Source organism: Ischnura elegans, chromosome 2, assembly GCF_921293095.1.
Source record: "Ischnura elegans chromosome 2, ioIscEleg1.1, whole genome shotgun sequence".
Lineage (NCBI taxonomy): Eukaryota > Metazoa > Arthropoda > Insecta > Odonata > Coenagrionidae > Ischnura > Ischnura elegans.
Window position 1 is genome coordinate 36,692,485 of NC_060247.1, and position 20,517 is coordinate 36,713,001.

The 20,517-nt window shown below is 40.1% G+C and overlaps 1 protein-coding gene across 1 annotated transcript in view; it reads right to left on the reverse strand.

The window, feature by feature from the left end:
- Window positions 1–248: 248 nt before the first annotated feature.
- LOC124153611 overlaps window positions 249–20,517 on the reverse strand; it is a 50,040-nt gene continuing 29,771 nt past the window's right edge. Inside the window, exons 2-3 of the mRNA XM_046526894.1 lie at window positions 10,966–11,428; window positions 249–5,971 (exon numbers count right to left, since the gene is read on the reverse strand). Of these exons, the coding sequence (XP_046382850.1) occupies window positions 3,933–5,971; window positions 10,966–11,428 (2,502 nt within the window). The 3' untranslated portion in view covers window positions 249–3,932. The remainder of the gene's footprint in view (window positions 5,972–10,965; window positions 11,429–20,517) is intronic.

A 20,517-nucleotide genomic window follows, 5' to 3' on the forward strand; every position in this document is an offset into this window, starting at 1 on the left:
ACCCAAACATGTTATCCACCATATTTCGTATAAAAAATATATTTGGATTCACTCATTCCCTTGGGTGCATGGTAGTCTTCCTTGAAACTTACCGTTGCAGCTGAAGTTGAGACGCTCGATGAATGAACTCAGGAGTGAGGATATTTTACTTCAAAGGTAAAGTCGCATGAGCTATTACGAAGTTTTGCTATTTAGCATGCGCATATTGAGGATAATGCAATATATGAGAATAAATATCGAAATCAATATTCATGTCACACATTTTACATTTTATTTATTCAATAAAACAGGTAATACACTTAAGCTACTCACATCTGAAAATTAATTATTGGCTATTGATGAAATCGAAGAAGATCATATTCTCCTCCTGGAGGCCGATCAGTGCATTTCCCTAAGACTTTTATTTCTAAACAAAAGTCGCGCCACAAATGTCAAGTCAATTTAACACACATATGTTTCACCCACAAACAATCTCCATGATCATACTACTTCAACGACAAATATTTCCAACGTATCAGTATCTATCAGTACCTTTTTAGTTTGACCAATCGGACCTCGCCTGAATACAATTTCCAAACCCATGTAAAGAGTTTTAGAACTGAAGTTCTGACATTGAATTTTAAAATGAATAGGTATTCATTTCAGCAATTTTATGGTTAAGTATTGATATTCTAATCCTTAGATCTCATTTTTTTTACAGTCAGTCACATGGCAAAGATACGAGATTTAAAATCTTACGAAAGTTGTTACAAAATGGAGATTGTGATTTTTTGTCCTTGAAACAAATTTAACTAAAAATACAATATGCCCTGAAGTCTTCTTACACCTAGTTAAATGTAGTAAAGCTGCAAGTATCACAAATAACATTAAAAAGTAAGCTTAAGCGTAATATGATGAAACAAAATTATTATAATACTTTCAAGTTAAAATTCATACAAATCACAAATATCAATCAAGTGGAAGACAATTAAAATGCACAAGTTCAAAATAAGTCTTTTAAGATATCAATGTGTGGGAATTTCAATAATAAATTCAAAATAATTCTTCTTCTTAACACAATCAAGTCAAAATTATTACAAAACACTAATATCAATAAAGTAAAAGACAATTAAAATTCACAAGTTCAAAATAAGCGTATCAAAACATGATTGGGTGGGCACATCGGCATTAACTCGAGTCTTGATGAATCACGTTTTAATTTAGACAATATCTTAACTCTGAAAGTTTTATGAATGCCTGAGGAGAGAAATGTTGAAATTACATCAATATCTTGTCACTTATGGATGTATTCTCATGTGAGTATTTTCATATCATCATCCATCTAAAGAATCATAACGGTTATCATCATGCTGGCAGCAAAGAATGATAGCTACGCTGTGGCACCAAGCCTCCGCATCGAAATTTACACTCTAGGTGCTTTTATACAACATCAATTGAATAAATCCTTCCCACTTAATGAATAGTTATTTCGACACTCTCCGCAGTTCATCGCCACTGTTGGACGAATTCTTTCCGGGATATATTATCTAAAAAAAGTCGGAAGATGTGAAACGAAAGCAATATGAAAGAAAACTATTTATATTAGTCACAATTAGAATGTTTCTGAAGTGTAATATTCCTGAGTTTAATTGATGTCGACACGGATATCAAGCATTGAATGTATGGAAGCGATATATGACTTAACTGATGTGGAATTCAAGCAACTTCAACTCCTAAGTTGAGTTGAGTTAAATTAATTGAATGTCATCGGATCATTTATTCAATACTGATACAGAATACTTTTAGTTTTGCATTGTTTTTTTTAATAAAAATTATAGAGAATATTGGTTATTGTGAACAAAATATAGTAAGTTGTGAGCATTTTAAGAATATATTTTGTAATATTCCATGAAATAACATTATGATGATGCTAATGGTCTTAAAAATTACCACATTTAAAACAATCTGCGGCTAACGTGTAGGAAAGTAACTTCCTGGCAACTCGAACTCTTCAAGAGATTTCATCTACCCCAAGAAATTTTTAAGATGAATACTCAAGTGAGAATGGCATCCGCTTTAACAAGATATTATGTAATATCATGAGTTGGATATGAGAGAGACAACCGTTATGAATTCCTTCTGAGCAATTCAGCTGAGTGTAGTTCGTCACAAAGTCATTGCACATCTTGATCTACCTAACATTTTATGCTTTGCAATTTATTGACTACGTCTAAAAGAGATATAATTCAATGTCAATATAATTGCATAGTGACTTCAAATATGCCATCCGTATTAACGGTGTATGTCCATCCCCAATCATTCATAAAAATACTAAATTGGTAATAAAAAGCATGAAAGAATGCCCGCCCACGTATGCATTACCTTCAACCAAAACATGAATGAAATATATACCATAGATCATTACGGCGAGAGTTTTCATCTAATGAAACAACCTTAAAATATCTATGTAAGTCCCTTGAAAATTAAGATCATTTGATCCAGATAAATTGAGCAACACATTTAAAATCTAGCGCTAACTATTAATATCATACTAAACCTTACTCTACATAACTAAACACAATAAAAATTTATCTGGCTAATGCATGGCCAGTCATAAGTAAAATATCAACATTGGTGTTTCAAAATCAAAATACTGCTGAGTACAAGAAGGATAATATCTCGTAATTTAAAATAAATGATCAGGAAACAGAATTTCCGAAGTTGATCCAGGTTTGATTTTTGTTGTTTTATCCCGTCAAGATTCCGACCACCATTGAAATATTTCAATGCCCATAAGTAGGAAAAAGGTTTTAAATGCACGTCGAACCTGATTGACATAGCGTCATATTATGCTTTTTTCGCTTATCACACTGATACTGTGCTGCCATGCTATATCAGAAAATATTTTCAAATCAATACATGAGGTAGTAATATGAGTATTAGAGTTTAATCCAAAATACAGCTTAGTCCAGCTTAAATTTTAAATGTAGCGGGGTAGGCACAGTTATTCAATTATTTGTGAAAACGTAAATTGAGTTTTCCAGATTTAATCTCTTTCTATCATTGAATGCTGTTGTCCCTGCATCGCAAATCTTATGATGTGCTAGTTATTGGTTTTACTGGAAGTTAAATGTGTTTTTTATTCGTAATATTCGTACGCTATTTTGAGTTTTGCTAATCGGAACGGATAATAATTAACTGTCAACCTAATGAAAAAATCTTTTACAACTATGTTTTCAATGATGGCGGTTTCGTCACGATTCCTGATAAGTCAGAAGTGATCCTTGTGGTTGTTAATTCAACTGTCACGTGATCTTGAGGATTTTTTTAGGTCGCACTCCCCTTTTGCACCCTCCAGCTGCTTTCTGTACCGATCTTAATTGCTTCTTTTATGGCCAAAGAATGGCAATATTTCCAGCAACTTATACGTCAATATTTGAGGCTAGTGCTTTAACTTTTGGCACTTTTCCCTACCGTACTGAAGGTCAATATCATGAAATTTTGCTCGGGTCTGTTAGTGAACTCAAAAAATTTTGAAACTGAGTGAAAATATTATTGAAAAGTTCTAAGAAAAAACTGGTAAGAAAAATGTAATTATACCAAGTGGGCGTGAGAAATTTTCGGAAGTTACGGTGAATTAATGAGGCGTATGGGTTTTTGAATCAATATTATAATGTCAAATAACGTTATACGCAAGACCATATAAAGTGACTAGGTTTCCTCAGGATCTGTTCAAAATTTGTAAAAAAAAGACCAAGAACGTTGACTTCGTTCCCATTTAGTACTACGAATTCGGACGACATGCGTTGGTGGATTGCATGATTTCTCACTCGCCATTTTAATTAAATCTTCAAATTACTTTCTCCAGAGCCAATAACCGGAATTTAGGATAGGATTCAAAATAGCCAGGCTTCCCTGAACAGATCAGAAACCCTTGGCATTGGAAATTTTGATTAGCGTTGAGGTGCCCCATCTTCTTCCGAAGGATCTGCCATCTCAGTATTGTCTACATCCATCATTTTTTCCTTGTTCTCAGCTTGACTCTGCTGAGCTTGATCACCGCCTGAGGCATCCTGATAATCATCCTGAAAATCATCCTGATAATCATCCTGAAAATCATCCTGATAATCATCCTGAAAATCATCCTGATAAGTATCCACATAATCATCCTGATAATCATCCTGATAGTCAGCCTCTGGGGATAAAATACCTGAATCGGCAGCTGATTCCGGAGTGTTTTCAGGCGGAGATTCAGGCGTCGGAAGGATATCTGTAATTCCTTGCGGTACATTTATTTCCACACGAAACATAAACCTCTCAATTCGACGGTTTTCTCCGTGACAGTGGTGTTCGCCTCCTGACCCATTTGGAAATTCCCTACCCGGTTCAATCATATCGGCAGAAGCTGGTCTTACTCCAGGCGTAGCTTCCCCGCCGGGGCATGATGGACTTGGCTGAGCAGTAGCTTGGCGACTACCACCGCCTTCTTCTTGATCTGATCGAGTGGAGGTTGCTGCACCCATCGGGGGCACATATATTTGCGAGCCTGATGGTGGGCTTGGAGCTTCTCGTTGGGCTGGGAGCCCACTTACCCTGCCCGTAGGACCTTGCTGCCCTGCGTTCCTGTACATCCTGTGAACTCGTCCATTGGTCATTAACCTCAAATAGTAATCCCTCAGCGAAAAGTTTAGACCCCGGAGTGAGGCCTGGATGTGTCTTTGAACAGATCTCCCGATGGTTGACCTTCCTCTTCGATGGTTGTGACGCCTGTCGGAAGTGGGACGCGAGCGTCTCCGTGTCCTCTCTCCATTCCTCAACTGACTAACTTCCTCCTCGCAAATCGGATACATGAGCATATTCACGGTGCAATCACTCTCCTCGCCATTGTGACTCTGTTCGTTGTTCGGGTCACATGAGGCACTTGGACGTGGTCGGGCAGGATCCTGCCCCTCCATAAATTCCTCTTCAGCCAGTAGTTCACCCGTTTCGGAAAGGTATTGTATCGTTCCACGTATCGTCATTGCGGATGGCGCACTATTTGTTGGAGTTTGGTGCGACTGCCTTGCTGACTCACGCCCAAATGAATCATTATTCCGGTTTGGTCTTGCGTGTGAGCACCGGGCAGCTTTTTGCGCTGCGACATTCGTTTCGTCATGGCGGTGAGCACAGCCGTGGTATGGTTCATCGTGTAAAAATCTAGCGAGGAACTCACTTACGGTCCCTTCATATACGGTCTCTTCGAGGATTCCGGCGTCAGTCATCCATTGGTGTCCATTTGTGTGTTCCGTATTGGTGGTGTTGCCTTCTTCACGTTGCCGTGAGTGTGACGATACTGCTGTGTCGTTGATGTCACCGACAGTGGAATTGGTTTCTTGAGCTAATTGTTGCATAAATGTTTCTTCCTGGAAGGTAGGATTTCCTTTGCTTGCATCGGTTCCATCCATTCCGCAATCTGATTCAGTTTCCGCTTCCAGAGTTGTCTCTTCACCCTGAAATGGCTTCGATGGTTGAGGAGGTGTTGCTTTATCGTTTTCGGATGCAGCTCCATCCCCTGAAATTAACTCCATTGCAGATGGGCTACAGCTGATCATGGTTTGTGAATTAATTTCGAGAATGGAAGATCGCAAAGGGCTCATACAGGGAAATTCTGGATGTTTTCGTGTGGCATGATCTTCTTCGATCGACGATTTCTCGCAAGGTTGGTTTCTTTGGAGTGGGTTATTATTGGGCTCTATTGGACTAAGAGTTTCTGGGGGCGGTTCATTGTGTGCGGAGTTGGTGAAAGAAGGATTTCTCGGCATATCCGAGGAAGGAGACCTTTTTTGGGGATCAGAAACTACTACAAAGGTGTCCTTTCGGCTGCCGTCGACTCGGGCAGCCTCTCTTTGCCCGGGTTGGCTGATATTTAATTGACGCGTGAAGTCTGCGTCTCGACGGACCTCCGCCTTCGCCGTCTCAGAAAGATCTCGTTCAGGGAGCTCCGCCTCCAAGCCTGAAAATATTTTAAGAAAAAGAATTAACTCAAGAAAAACTGACTGATGGTTATAGTGCTGGCTGAGTGTTGATATCAGACATGTTCAATACACTCTGAGTAATCGGAAATATTTTTACCGGTATATTTTGACCCGATGGAGCAATTGCCCCATATATACAAAGCTTTAGGCAAATACGCATACCTTGACTTGGAAATGTAGAGAAAATTTTAAGAATTAAAAAATTTTTGTTTTTTTATCTATAATTACAATGATAACTATAAAAATTCCAATTTTATATGCACTTTTCTTAAAATTTGAGATTAAATTAAAATTAATATATATTTCTTTAAGCCTCTACAAATGGCAGCGTGTGTATGCAATTGTTGCAGTGGAAAAGGCTATGAAAGAAAATAAGGTTCCCAAAATTAATGAAATTGAGAGAGAGATAGAGAAGGTAAAAAATTAGTTTCCAGTTTAAAAAAAATTCATATCTTCTCGTGCGTACTTGGTCCATACCGCCGATGTGTGATCCATTTAATCAGTGGTTTTCCCAGTAAACCTTGGAAACATCGAGGCAATTTTAAAATCGGGCTTTATTCCTGGATACTTTTCGCTACTCATAACCTGTTCTTTTAATCCGGTGGCCCAAATACCCGGAATAAACTTTAACATGTGATTTTAATCCTAGACAGTGGTTTAACCATAACGATTGTTAGGGATTTTTGTGGGTGTTGACCAAATTCTACCCCCGGGATCATTCTTCAGCGTACTTAATCCTCATACTAGTAGTATACATTACCATCAGTGGCGTAGCCAGGGGGGGGAGGTCCAGAGCCCCCCTCCCCGAAATATAAAAACAAAATTATTTTACTCATAAAATAAAACAAAATATTGAAAAATCATAAATTTACAAAATATTTCTTTAAAAAATTGAGTTTTTTTTCGATTATTAAAAGTGTTAAAATTAGTTTAAAAACCTCTACTTAGTACCCTTATTTTCAAATATTTCCTCCCCTGGTTTAGGACCCCCCAAACCAAATTCCTAGCTATGCCACTGATTACCATCTAGTATACCTCGATCCCCAAGTCTATCAGTAGAGCAAATCAATCAATCATGATTTTGGGGATCAGAATTTTAGGTGGCTGCAGCTATGCCTTACCATCCCGCAGGTTCCGCGTTTGATAACAGCATAAAAAATTTCAAAGAAACTCAGATTATTATCAATTTTTCCGCATCCACAGGGTAGAGGTAAAGTTTTTTTTTTCGTAGGAAAGCTCAATCTTTTAGTCTAAAATCCTACCTGAGTGCGCAGGCTTGCAAAGAATTGTTTTAGTTAAAGATCTGCTTAAGTTAAATCTTCGAGGTGATGAAACAGTTCAATTCGTGCTTAGAGAAGGCGAAATTATTATTAATACCACCTCTCAAGGTACAGTGTGGTGCACACTTCAATTATTAGCTCGTATGAGATGTTTTTCAAATCTATTGCGTCAGCGACGTAGAAATTGAAATTAGTTTCCTCTGGTAAAAATTCCCCCTGACCGAGAATAGATCCACGGACGTTTTGATATCCGGGACACTTTGTAAACCACTAAAGTCTATTCACTTTATGCTTGCGGGTGAGCTTTCGTGAGAGTCCGGACACCTTCGGATGGCTTCGCTGATAGGGGAGGGGTAGTACCGAGAGAGAGAAGAGGAGCGAACATAACTTTGCCAAATATATATAGCCGCTCTACTTTGTCACTGAAAACGTGCGAGTCATAGGTGGCCAAAGGTATTTTGGCCCCGGCGCTAAGACGATATACCTACTCATTTGGAAGGCATTGGGGATAATCCTTCACAGAAGCCCGTGGAAGGCCCACTTAGTCACATACAAAGAGAACGCGTGAGGTTTGGCAATACTGCTCCACGAGCAGATTCACGATGTTCACTCGGGGAGGTCTGAGAGCGACTCACTGAAGCCACGCCGACTGTTTGCTGATTGGCAAAGGGAAAGTCACATGTCGAGAAACTTTCCCTCCCCTCATCTCCACTTGCTTTGGCCACACCAGCTCACCCACAGAGATAAAATGAACAGAGTATAAAGGATTGAGATTCCCGAATTCATTTGTCAATTGAAATTTTCAAAATTTGTGAACTGCTAAGAGAATCAAAGAATATAGATAGTGGCCATCGGCCCGGAAAGCCAATGATGAAAGGTTTGTGTGAAGAATCCTCAGAGAAAAAAATCATTCGCCTTGTCCGGGATTCGAACTCAGATCTTCTGATTTCCGATCGAGTGCTTGAACCGAGGCGTCTCCCGCCGCTGTGGAAATTTGAGGACTATACCGGACTCGGTAAATTTATCACCGTGGCTAGTACCGGTATATTTAAATTTGAAAAATAGTTTGCTTGTAGGTCGCGTCGCGTTTCACTGTACTGAAGTCAGTAATTCCGGTTACGATGCCACTAGTGGTGAAGGAAGATATCACAATTTCCTTTACTGTGTGGAGCACACTTTCATGATTATAATTGTACTTAATTTTTACCCAGAAATTTCCATTTTCAAAGTACCTACTCTTAAAAAAAAACTTGGTCCTGAAAACCCATCGAGTATATTTTGTTCCTGGAAGATGGAGATGTGCTTAACACAGATTGGATTTATTCAGTTAAGTTTTCATTTGGAGCGTTTGTGAGCTGATTACCCTCGCAGTGACTCTTCAATATGAAACCTTTTAAACACAATTAATTCTGATCGCGTTGCCAGCCACTCAGATTCAGTCACTTATTCTGAAAACTGATCGGGATAATAGCAATCAGTATCACGCACACACCCACTTGCAATATCTAGACGGTGACGAAAACAAATCTCTATTAAATCCAGAGGCGCCGATTCCATGGGGCCTGAGGAGGGTCGAGCCCACTCAAAAATTCATTATGGGTGTGAGGAAAAAATGTGTCAGGCTTGTCAATTTTCCCCGGAGTTTCCAGATATTGAGATTCGAGTTATCAGGGTTCTAATGTTGACCATATGACTCTTCTAAAATGCTTACAAAACTTAACACTCACTACTTATAAAATTTCCCGGGACAAGATCCCCGGTTTGGGCCCCCCCAATATTTTTTTGTAAGTCGGCATCCCTGATTAAATCTCGGGACCATCCTTCTAATGGAATGAGATTCCCTTTCACTAGGAAGAGAAAATATGGTTTCGCTCAAGAGGACTGCATAGAGAAGACCCACTTCTATCTCATATTAGGCAGATTTCTGTTACCACTTCGGACGCATTTTAATCAGTTTAAAAAAATAGCCGCGGTGCTGTGATGAATAGAATGCGACCCACTTCCCAATATTTTTCAGTAAGTATGATTGTAATAACGAGGAATAGAATTGAAGAATTATTAATTTGATGATAAAATTATCATGAATGTAAATTTCGGTTAGCACCCCTAATCATACCTTATTTCCACCTGAAACTCTGATCACTTTGTCCGTCAACGATGCGAGTGGCGACTTTTGCAAACCTATTTAAACGCGCGGTGGATGGCAAAGCATTTCGAGTCCGTAGTTCGAGTTGTAATATTCGTGGTTTCACTAGTGGTAGCTCGCGTCGCCATAATATCGACGCGATATCATCCCATCCTTCTTCCTTCTTTTCTTGTCCTCACCTCGGAGGCGTCGTCGGGATCATAATCGCGGCGACGCCTCCTCCGTTTTCCTTCCCTTCCTCTCTTTTATTTACGAGGTTGACAAAACACAAACTTACGGAACACACATCAAACATGTATTCTCGCGGGTTCCCTGAAAATTCTAGATCCGGCTGTAGGGAAGCCGGTTACCAGGAAAGTTTTTTCTTAAGGGAATTGCCAAGTTTGTTGCAAATTTCTGACGACGCAGCAGTCATAGCTGAGGCATAAAATAATTTGAAGAAGTCTCTGACAAATATGGAAAGGACCATGACCATATATCTGCTGAAAATCAATAAAAAGAAGACTAAGGTACTTGTATGCAACAAAAGAGAAGGAACTAGGACAAAAAGTAAAGTTAGAACGTAGGTTTCCGCGGATATGGTTTGATCTCTGCATTTCTTCAGGGTTTTCTTCCGCGTCAGCTTGTTTGTAGACAACAGTTTCGCTGGCTATACTGCCAGCGTCTTCAGGTCAAAGTTGTCGGCTGTTGGTTTCTGCCTCTACTTATATACCGTAGGCTATATCAGAGAGCAGCTCCCATCCAGCCTACGGTATATAAGCGAGGCAGAAACCAACAGCCGACACCTTCGACCTGAAGACGCTGGCAGGATAGCCAGCGAAACTGTTGTCAACAAACAAGCTGACGCGGAAAAAAACTCTGACGAAATGCAGAGGCAAAAATTATACTTCGAAATCAAAAGTTTGAAGGGTTGAGGGAGTTACCTAGGAAGCCGAATAACAAACGATGGACGCAGCAAGGTCAAGAATTGGTCAGTAGAATTGCGCAGGTGAAGAGGGCTATCTAAAAAAAGAAGAATCTTCTTACAGCTGAGAGTACAAGCATAGAAGTAAGGATATAATGCATCAGATGCTACAAATGGAGAACTTTTCTCCATCGGAGCGAGGCTTGGACGTTGGCAGCTGCAGTTGTGTCAATAAAGGAAGCATTCGAAATGTAAAACTACCGAATAATTTTGAAGATAAAATAGATCGACCGAGTAAGTAATGAAGAAGTGCTAAAAAGGGTGGGAGAAAGGAGAAGTCGTCTAAAAATCTTTTGGCGATGACAGGACTACCAAGTTGGCCACATTATGAGGCATTATGGCCTGATGAAAACAATCGTAGATGGACAGGTGGAAGGGAAGAAGGGTGAGGGACGGTCCCGAATTAGTTTCATCATACAGATTATAAAGAATGTAAGAGAGAAGAAATATGTCCCTATGAAAAGGCTAGCGGATTGGATAGAGGAATGGAGAGCTGCATTAAACCAATCATAGGATTGTTCGACTTATGACGATAATAAGATTTTATCCAAGTGTAAATAGAAAATATCCTCTCATACTCACCCCTCTCCGTCTGTTGGCCGCCACTTGCGCCGCCTTCTGCCTCAACGCCTCCATGTCCAGCCCCTCCGCTCCAGGCATCTCCTTCGATCCTCCCAGGACCACGAGCAAGGCCTCCAGACGGCCCTGGTCCGCGCGGCTCAGTTCCCGACCCTCCGCTCCCCTCGGCCCCACGGACAAATCCTCCGGGAAGCCAGTTTCTGGGATCGATGCCGGAAGGACCTGTCCCTGGGTCGCATCCTCCTTGCGGCCATCCTCGGCCAGCGCCGTCTCGGCGAACGACCTCTTGCGGCCGTTGGTCCAACCCCGGCTGTACTGGAACGTCTGGCCTAGGGCGTGGGTCCCCAGGCACAGAAGAAGTAGGACTCTGGCGAAAGCCATCGGGGTCTTGGTACGTCGGGCGCCTGATCCAAGGGTCCTCCTCGGTGAAGTTGTCATCTTTAGATGAATCTCCGCTGTCGTGGTCCTGAAGAGAAGAAAGAATAGGTATTATAGTCTACTCACTTTATGTCTGCGGGTGAGCTTTCGTGAGGACCCGGACACTCTCGGATGGCTCCGCTGATAGGGGAGGGGTAGTAACGAGATAGAGAGAGAGAGGAATATGGAACATAAGTTTTCCATGTGTACATAGCCGCCTTAATTTGTCACTGAAAACGAGTTAGCCATAGGTGGCCACAGGTATTTTGGCCCCGGCGCCGAGACAATATACCTACTCATTTGGAAGGCATTGGGGATAATCCTCTCACAGAAGCCCGTGGCATACTTAGTCACATACAAGGAGAACGCGTGAGGTATGGCAGCAGAGCTCCACGAGCAGATTCACGATGATCACTCGGCGGAGGTCTGATAGTGACTCATTGAGGCCACGCCTACTGTTTGCTGATTGGCAAAGTCAAAGTCACATGTCGAGAAACTTTTCCTCCCCTCATCTCCACTTGCTTTGGCCACACCAGCTCACTCGCGGAGATAAAATGAACAGAGTATAGGTTACTGGGGTCGTTCCCTCATGCCGGGTCTACACTAGTAACTTAAGTGACTACTGAAGTTGGCTCTGTACTTAAGTTGGTAGTGTAGGTGTCACCAGCTTCATTTAAGTACACCTCCACTTAAGTCATCTTAGAACCCAACTTAAATTGCGTAGGCAACTGTTTCCGCACGGTTGAAGCTCTTCATGTGTTGTAAATGGCACATAATACCCATCTCACATCATCCCGTTGATTATGTTCTAAGTTGTGCTGTATTGTCTGATGTGGTTATTGAGCGTTCTATTTCGTTAGTTAATTTCTAGTGTTGGGGATATTAATTCGACGAATTTATTTTGTAGTGTTTCTCATCTTATTGTTGGTTTTATTTCCGTGAAAACTAATTGCTATGCCTGTTGCTCACGGTGAAACTCGATTTATAAAACTTAGAAACGTTTTAAGGAATTTTAAGACTGACAATGAGACGACGGCAGAGGATCCGGTAAAACAGTTTATTTTCCATGGTGTCATAATCGAAAATAACGTAAACGAATGCAACTTCCCACACACTGTTATTGAAACTATTGCATAGGGCTTTAATGTTAGTCCTAGGGATGCCGAGGGAGATAAGATGTGGCGATTTCATTGGACGTGGGAGGAATTAATGGTTGAATTTAACATCAATGGTTTTAATAAAGCAGTGGAATTTGACTAGCAATAAGTGTTTTTGTTTACGTTATGAATATGTCATTCCACGAAGTCACGCTTAGTAATTCTAAATTCCTCTGGCTCCATCACCTCTCGCCATATAGCGCTCCCTCAGGAACTGAAATCGGTCTTTCCTTTTAACCTTCTGAATGCAAAATGGTTGATTCACGGAGTTCGGAAGTTTATTTCAAATAACAGTCGCTTTGGATCAAAGAATCACTAATTGCTCTCCTAGACCTTCATCTGTCAACATAACTGTTTCCCGATATAGACAATCACGGTGCTGAAGTCGACTTAAAGCTCAAGTGTAGCTACAGCACCACATTTAAGATTATATTTAAGTGAAGTCACTTAAGTTAAGTGTGTAGTGTAGACAAGGCATCAGACCCGAAATTGCAATGGGGGAATTCAGGTGGAATGAGCGCTCAGAGCGCTACTACAACTGTTGTGGAAAATATGATCTCTGCCCTCTGAATGTGATCGCTACGCAGCAGCTCAGAGTTGACTTCATCATTACTAATATGAGCTTGTTAAGAGCAGCTCGGTCATTTCTTGAAGCGGTCTTTATGCCGCTTGCCTGAGCACTCATCGCTGGTTGTTGGGAGAACAAATATTAGTTGCAGGAAACCAATGGTGTATGCTATATGATTCAAAAGTCCCTACGTAGCACCCACTCAACTTTTTTCCTTTCGGGGAGGCTACGAAGCGGTCTGCTCTTGTGCTGAGCGAGAGCTCTGAGTACCAAGTCCCCCTAGACTCCTCCCTAGGAGGCTCCCCTCTCAGTAAGCCCTTCTTCCCCTACTTTCTGCGTTGGGCTAGGCTCACATGCGAAGTAGACTACTCGAAATTACCAAGCTTGGTAGGTACTAGTGGGGCCAGAGAAGTGAAATGCCGGATTGTTGAGGGCGTACTGAAGTTCGAACGCGTTAATACTCTTTTTTTTCAAGTAATATTAAGTGCCTGCGATGAAATATTATAAAGTATTTTAACTACCGGAAGCTATAGCCAACCATTAATAACGAAGTAGTTTAAATGAGAGTGAAAATTATGCTCCCGATTGGCCATTAGTCGTTTTTAATCATGTATGTAAATTTTTTGATGGACTACATGTTTTTACGTGTGCATTGAAGGTAAATAATTAATTAACTATATCTCATTCAGTCGCAACCCAGCGGCATGCCCCCTTATTTCGAATGGAGGGTTTATCAATCGTAAACCGCGCCGAAAAACTGTTCTCAATTTGCTTGTCCTGCTGGTTCACAGAGTAGCCGCAAGATCGCGTGTCGTGCGCAAGCGCCTCTTGCGGCACCACTATTCCCACTCGCCAATGATAGTAGTTGAGCGTTCATTCGCCAGCGCTGCTAACGGTTGGAGGACTTTTCGATTTCCGCTTTTCGCCCCATGGCAGAGAGATGCTTATATTTTTACCCGTCATAAACCTTTGCGTTTAATTTATTATATACAAATAAAAAAATGTTCTATGCGCAGTTAAAACTAATTTGATGAATTGTGGTCACTTCTATGTTATTAAATATGGATATTTCTGTTTTCAATATTTCCCCGAGAAGATCCGTGTGAATATAAATACTGCTGAAATAATTTCGCCGCGTATGGTTAAACAATCGATTGAAAAACCAAAGTATCGGCCTTTAGTTGACTTAGAAGCATTTTATAATGTTTCCCAATAATAGCTTTTACGAACTGTTTATTTGGCAAAGGTAGAGTGGCGATCATTTACAGTAATTGTATTCAGAAACTGTAAATATTATGTCAGATATGAGTTTCTCCTCAAATATGGTTGCAAAGTGGCTTCTTAAATTTGCTTAAGGGTTAGATAAGTAGGTAATATACTTATATAGGTAATCGACTTCACTAGCCTCTACTGGCGTAATGAGAAATGGCCGTGGGGAAGTAAGCTGTGGAGATATGTTCGAGATAAGTCCATTATCCGGGATAACTGATCAACTCGTAGGTTATAAAATCGTGTTAACCAGGAAGTACGAGTTAAATTGTTATACTGATAAAAATATTCAACGAAAAATATGTTCACTAGGTCAAAGTGAAAAAATATCTCATGTACAGCTTAAGTAGAACATATTTGTTGAATGAGCATCGTAGGCCCTGGCTACAATTCTGAATTCCTATTCATAAATGCTTTATAAATAAAAATAAAGGTTTGTACAAATTATTATTGAGATCAATTATTAATCTTAGTAACCAAATTTTTGCATGTAGTTGATGCTTTTAATCGGTAAAACAATATCATACTAAGGAATCATTTTCGGCAAACAAGGGTTGGTAGTTGGTGCTATTACACGGCCACTATCACTGTCGGTTCGACACGTTTTCAGGACGTTGAAAAGGCCTCATAAGAAACATCTTAGATCTGAACAATTTCATAGATTTTAATTACATGAATTTAATTTTTAAATATTAAAAAAGCCGTCTCAAGATGATAATGTTCTTGTCCTTCCATATAGTTGTTACTTAAATCTTGTTTTTCTCATCATAAAAGAATCGTAGAAAATTTTCCTAGCCTGTGAAATTTTAATGGGCATGTCTAGGACATGTAATTAAATATAGAATGGTTAAAGGAAAATATATTGAGGGATTTAATTAAGGAAGATTTTTTGTGAAAGCTAAACCCATCGGACTCTGCTGAATTTCCCTTTCATAGGCATCCTGGGATCCTCTCACCTTAGCTCAAAAGAAAAATAAAATGACCTTCAGGGATCATATTTTCGGTGCAATGTAGAACCCCAGGCGCACGTGAGCTTAATTGGCGGGTCAACGTACGGCAGAGGTGACGAGAAATAAGCGAGTGTAAGGGGTTTTCGACATCAAAGGAAGAGGGTACATGCATCACCCGCGTAATGGTCAGCGGTGCCTCTCTCGGACACAGTTTTCCGGCCAATTACTCCATTTAAAATGAAGCAGCGACACCGACCTTTCCCTAAAATACTGCGAAGTATAATTTTTTTCATTTAAGAATCACCTCATGTCCCAGTTTTAATCCCAACCACCAACCTCAAGGCACAAAGTTTTCTCATGTAGTCTTAATCCACAAAATGTATTTGTTCGCTGCATTCTCGCTAAATCAGTATACTCTCGATATTAAATCTGTCAGCTTTTTTATTAAGCGGCTCTGGTGCTTGAGCGATTGAAACAATTAAGGCAGTTCCTGTTGGAAGTATTAGATTGCTGATACACTGAAGAAGCCCATTCCAAAAATTCAAATTTGAAGAATTGTGAAAATAGGATGGAACTGACCATGCAAGCTATTTAGTGGGGATTTTGGATGTATTAGTAACAGCTGTTATTTGCAAAGTTTGTTTATTATTCTTGCTGTTGTCGTCATCTTTAAAGGGAAGAAAATAAATCTGTGAGCAAAAGACGAGGTGCATTCTATCTTTATGTTGCGAAAATTGAATAGTTTTCACCTTCTTGTGCCGGGCCTTCTTCTTCATCTCTAAAGGAGCATATTTCATCATGAAATTGATTATTAGATGTGAGTCTGTCATGCGCAAGAGGACAAGTTGAGTTGGTGTAACTATACTAACAATGCGATGCTTAGCGTGTCAAAGGTCGCACAATGAGGGGGGTAGCCGTCCTTTCCTTGGTACATGAAGCATCGCTGGGTTTTAGTTATTGAACCCGGGACCCTTCAGCCAAGCCACCACTTTTGCCCCAAGTGAGTTTTTACATTTGGGTATAAATTTAAATCACGATGATAGAGGAAGACACAGACTTTTGTGATTTTCCACATTTTGATCAAACTTAGACCGACCCAGGTTTCAAATGATAGTTGGTAGTCACTCTCAAATTCTTGCTCCAAGGATCTTGAGAATGACGGATGGGAATAAAGTGTGGAAGATTACAAAAGTTGGTGTGTTTTTCTGTAACCATGGTTGAAAAATTCCTCCAATTTAAACCTGAGCCTATTTTTTCATATAAATTTAGATCTTGTTATGAAGCGGATGTTGTGGTTTTGGAAACTCGAGGTAAGAAGGATAAGCGTGAACTCCAAGTCTTCGAAATGAAAAAATCAATGTAGTAATCGACATGGCGGGTACGGGAAGGCATATGGTGCACATGGACAGTGACCTGATCATGAGAAGCGATGATGTAACTTAGTGAAAAGAAAGGAAATCTGATGAATGGAAATAAATTTATATGGTAGGAAACATGGTTTATGGTAGGTGTGGCTATAGTTTTTGACTAATGAGGAAATACAACCGAAGTATAAATATTTTAATGCGACAGAGTAACAATTTACCACAAAAAATGTTTAACTGCCACTGTTTTCAATGCAGCTCGTAGCACCCTGACGATGATGAAAACAGTATCGAAACCGCTGGTAATTCTTTATAGTTTAACCTGCTGTTGTGGAAATTTACGAGTTTGTCGTGGTTATATATAAGACTTAAGTAAGACGTTATGTCACTCCATATTATGCCTGATAATACTCTTTGTTCAAATAATTGACGTCGAGTATAAGGCCGATGCCTAGATTTCCGGAAATTTGCGTGGTTTGAGTTTTAAACACGCTAAAATTTCCTTTAATACCCTGAGTTTTTCACGGTAGCAGACGTGCAAGTAGTTTTCATTTTAAGCATACGTGTTTTTATTTACGTAAAAGCCTTCACCCAATAATTTGGGCGATTTATGAGAATGGTTTTCATTATTTTGTATCTCGAACTTGTAGCTCAAAGTATATAATGAGGTTTTACTCTATTATAACTACCTGCCTATCCAATTGATAAATGGGATTTAACCATAGCCAATAAGTTTGAGCAAGGAGGTCCTTTCGTTATACACCAATCACTTCTTTCGCACATAAAGCTTATCTTAAAGTTTTTATGCATATTTTGTGGCCAAAATCAATACAAGGTGAATTTCCTTTTGTGTGTAGGTATTTCTGTGGTACTTGAGTAATGCTGCTATGCTATAGTTTTTTAAGTAACAAATAAACGTTGTCTCTACATTCTATTTATTGCGATGAAAATATTTTCGATTGTAATGGCAAAGAAAACTTTCAATGCACACATTTTAACGTTTTTATTACCTCTCACATGGTGGGCCAATAGCGTGAATATTCCTTGGACGTGAATAGAAATTGCGTAGGGATAATAAGGTCGGCAACGGTAGAGTTTGACCCACAATAACTGTTCAGGCATTGGGAGGCGAGAGGTGGGGAATATGTACAAAGGTCACGGAACGAAAATTCTTCTGAAGATAAACTATCACACAAACGTTAAATAAACTCCTCTTCGCAAAGGAGAAATTTCACATGAACTTAGGAAAGGTCGAAAAACGAGGCAATTGCAGTTGGACCTTCAAAATTCCTATGTTGAGGCTTCGTAGACAGCAGGATTAAAATTGAATTTAACTTGTCGAATTTCTGAAGTCACCGGTGAAGTTCAACAAAACTGCTGACGGAATTTTAGCTTTATTTTTTAACACTATTTCCTCGTACCATCAGATTTAAGGTTAAGGTATTTAAGATTAATTTTATGTTAAAAGCTCTTTATCCCCCTAATAAATTATTCACTATCAACAATAAATTGAATATACAGCTTTTTGATTCGATTAAATTCAGTATATGTTTCTAAATTCCTTTTGTGTGATCCAGTTTTTCCAAACAAAGACTCATTCTAAATTTAAATAGGTAGTCACTTTACCTGAACACGACTTAGAAGCCCTGTAGCGTTCAGAAATTACCCAGTTTTTAGTTTTAATGAAAATTCTGTAAACTCTTATCCTTTTGCATATTTTTGTTCTCTGTTTATTTTCCCACTCCGTTTCAAGTATGCTCATGAAATAGGTCTGCAAAGATATTCCAAATACTAATAAATTTTCATCATAACAGAATATAAATAACTATCTAAAGAAACATGTTTATCAGAGAAAAAGAATCATAACCATATTTTCATGAACAAGTAGTTAGGTCCACGACATGCCTTTTCACATGTTGTTTTAGCAATGTTTACCACGCAAGGAATAGTATATCATTCGTGATAACGGGGGAGAAGTGGGTTAATGTGATTATGATAACAAGTAAGTCAGTTCAATGAATTTTTACCTATAGATTGTATTAAGATTAAATCACATTAGTTAGCGCAAAGCGAGAGGTTGAAAATTTAGTTAATTTTCTGTTCATGCATCCTGCCATCAGTTTGTGAGGCATTTCGATTTCGTCAACGATTAATATTATTTGTATGTTTGAATGTACAAAATTAAGTATTTTTACCGGCTCACTAGTTATTGTACACAATTTCATTTTTATAATGGCAAAAAACATTGATTTCTTATTGGCCCACATTTTAATAAAGATCAGATAAATGATCTTATTTAAAGTGTAGGTAAATACCACATATTGTTTTAAGTATAATACCATATAAGTTCCACAAAATTGCTTTCACCAGTCCGTTTAATGAAGAATGCAAAATACGCCTAATTAATTTAGGGTTAGGTTCCCTGCTCCAGAGATTTCACTTAGGACATGATTATGAAACACTTCGGTCGCTAGCTCTGTCGCTTTTAGGATATCCTCTTTCCAGTGATGTTCTTTTGGGTAGACCTGCGTCACAATTAAAAAATATTTGCACCAAGGTTCGCCACTGAAAACTTCCTCAGAGCAATGATCAAGAACCCTATAATTTGCCAATCGAAGGCACCCCAGCCAATTACTCCCACACCCCTCCGTCTAATCTCACGTGAGATTGTTCAAAATGCGTATTTTCATTGTAAATAAGTTAATCTATGCCTCATTACGTTGGATTTACAAAATAAAACAATTTGTTTAATTATTTTCATTAAATATTAGTTAAGACTAGTATTTAAGATCACTAAGATCGTAGTCTAGAATAGCATTTAACACCGTTTCTTGTGGAAAAAAATGCGTGATGTTTGCCAGGACCCCACTTTGCAATGAATTGCAAGAATTTGGAAGTATACATCTACTAAATACCCTGAGAGCCACCTCAAGGGTGTTTGGCAGGGGGTGATCAATCACCAGCATGCAGCATGCAAGAGGACCGCCACATGCACACCGCACGGTCATGGTAATATTACTCGCTGCGCTCCGCGCGCTCGTTAAGGGGCTCTGCCCCTTAAAAACCCCGGTTCCGGCTACGCCGTCTACTTTTGTGGTCATTCGAAGACTTTTGAAGGTCGAATAATTACACCTCAGCTAGGGGCCGGCTTAGCCGGCCAGGGGGTAGGGAGGCGCCCCACTCATTCCTCGGAACGGCTTCGCCGTTCCTCGCTGAATGGCGGCTTCGCCGCCCAGGGGTTGAGTGTGCCCCCCCGGGGCTACCCCGCTTAATACTCGGAACGGCTTCGCCGTTCCTCGTCTAAGGTCGCCATAGCCGCCCAGAGGGCGAAGGCATTTCGGAACTGTTTCACCGTTTTTCGTTTGAGGGGCGGCTTCGCCGCTCAGAGATGGGGGGAGTCCACAGCGGCCGCGCCGCCGCATGTGGGAATCCTCTAGCACACTGCATGCTGGCGATTGATCACCCCCTGCCAAACATCCTTGAGGCCCGTTGAGTACTATGTAAAAGTATCAATTCCGAGCCGTGTGGGAGCGTAGAGTGGAGGCATGCCTGCGACGGTATGACTCACCGCCCATAGTTAGGGAGTTGGACTCCCCGCAGACCACCGTGGACGCAGTGAGGGAGGCCGCATCTGTTCCGAAAGTGATAAGAAACGACTGCTCGAAGGCAGGGAGAACTATCTTAAAGTTCACTCTAGTAAATGACGTCACGAAACTCTAGTTGAAACTTGAGTACACGAACAATTGCCTTCATGAGTATCTGACAAGTTTTGCCTTTGCGCGAATATGCTCGTATTTTTGTTAGTATGCGTAACATTTTCATGTCCGTGT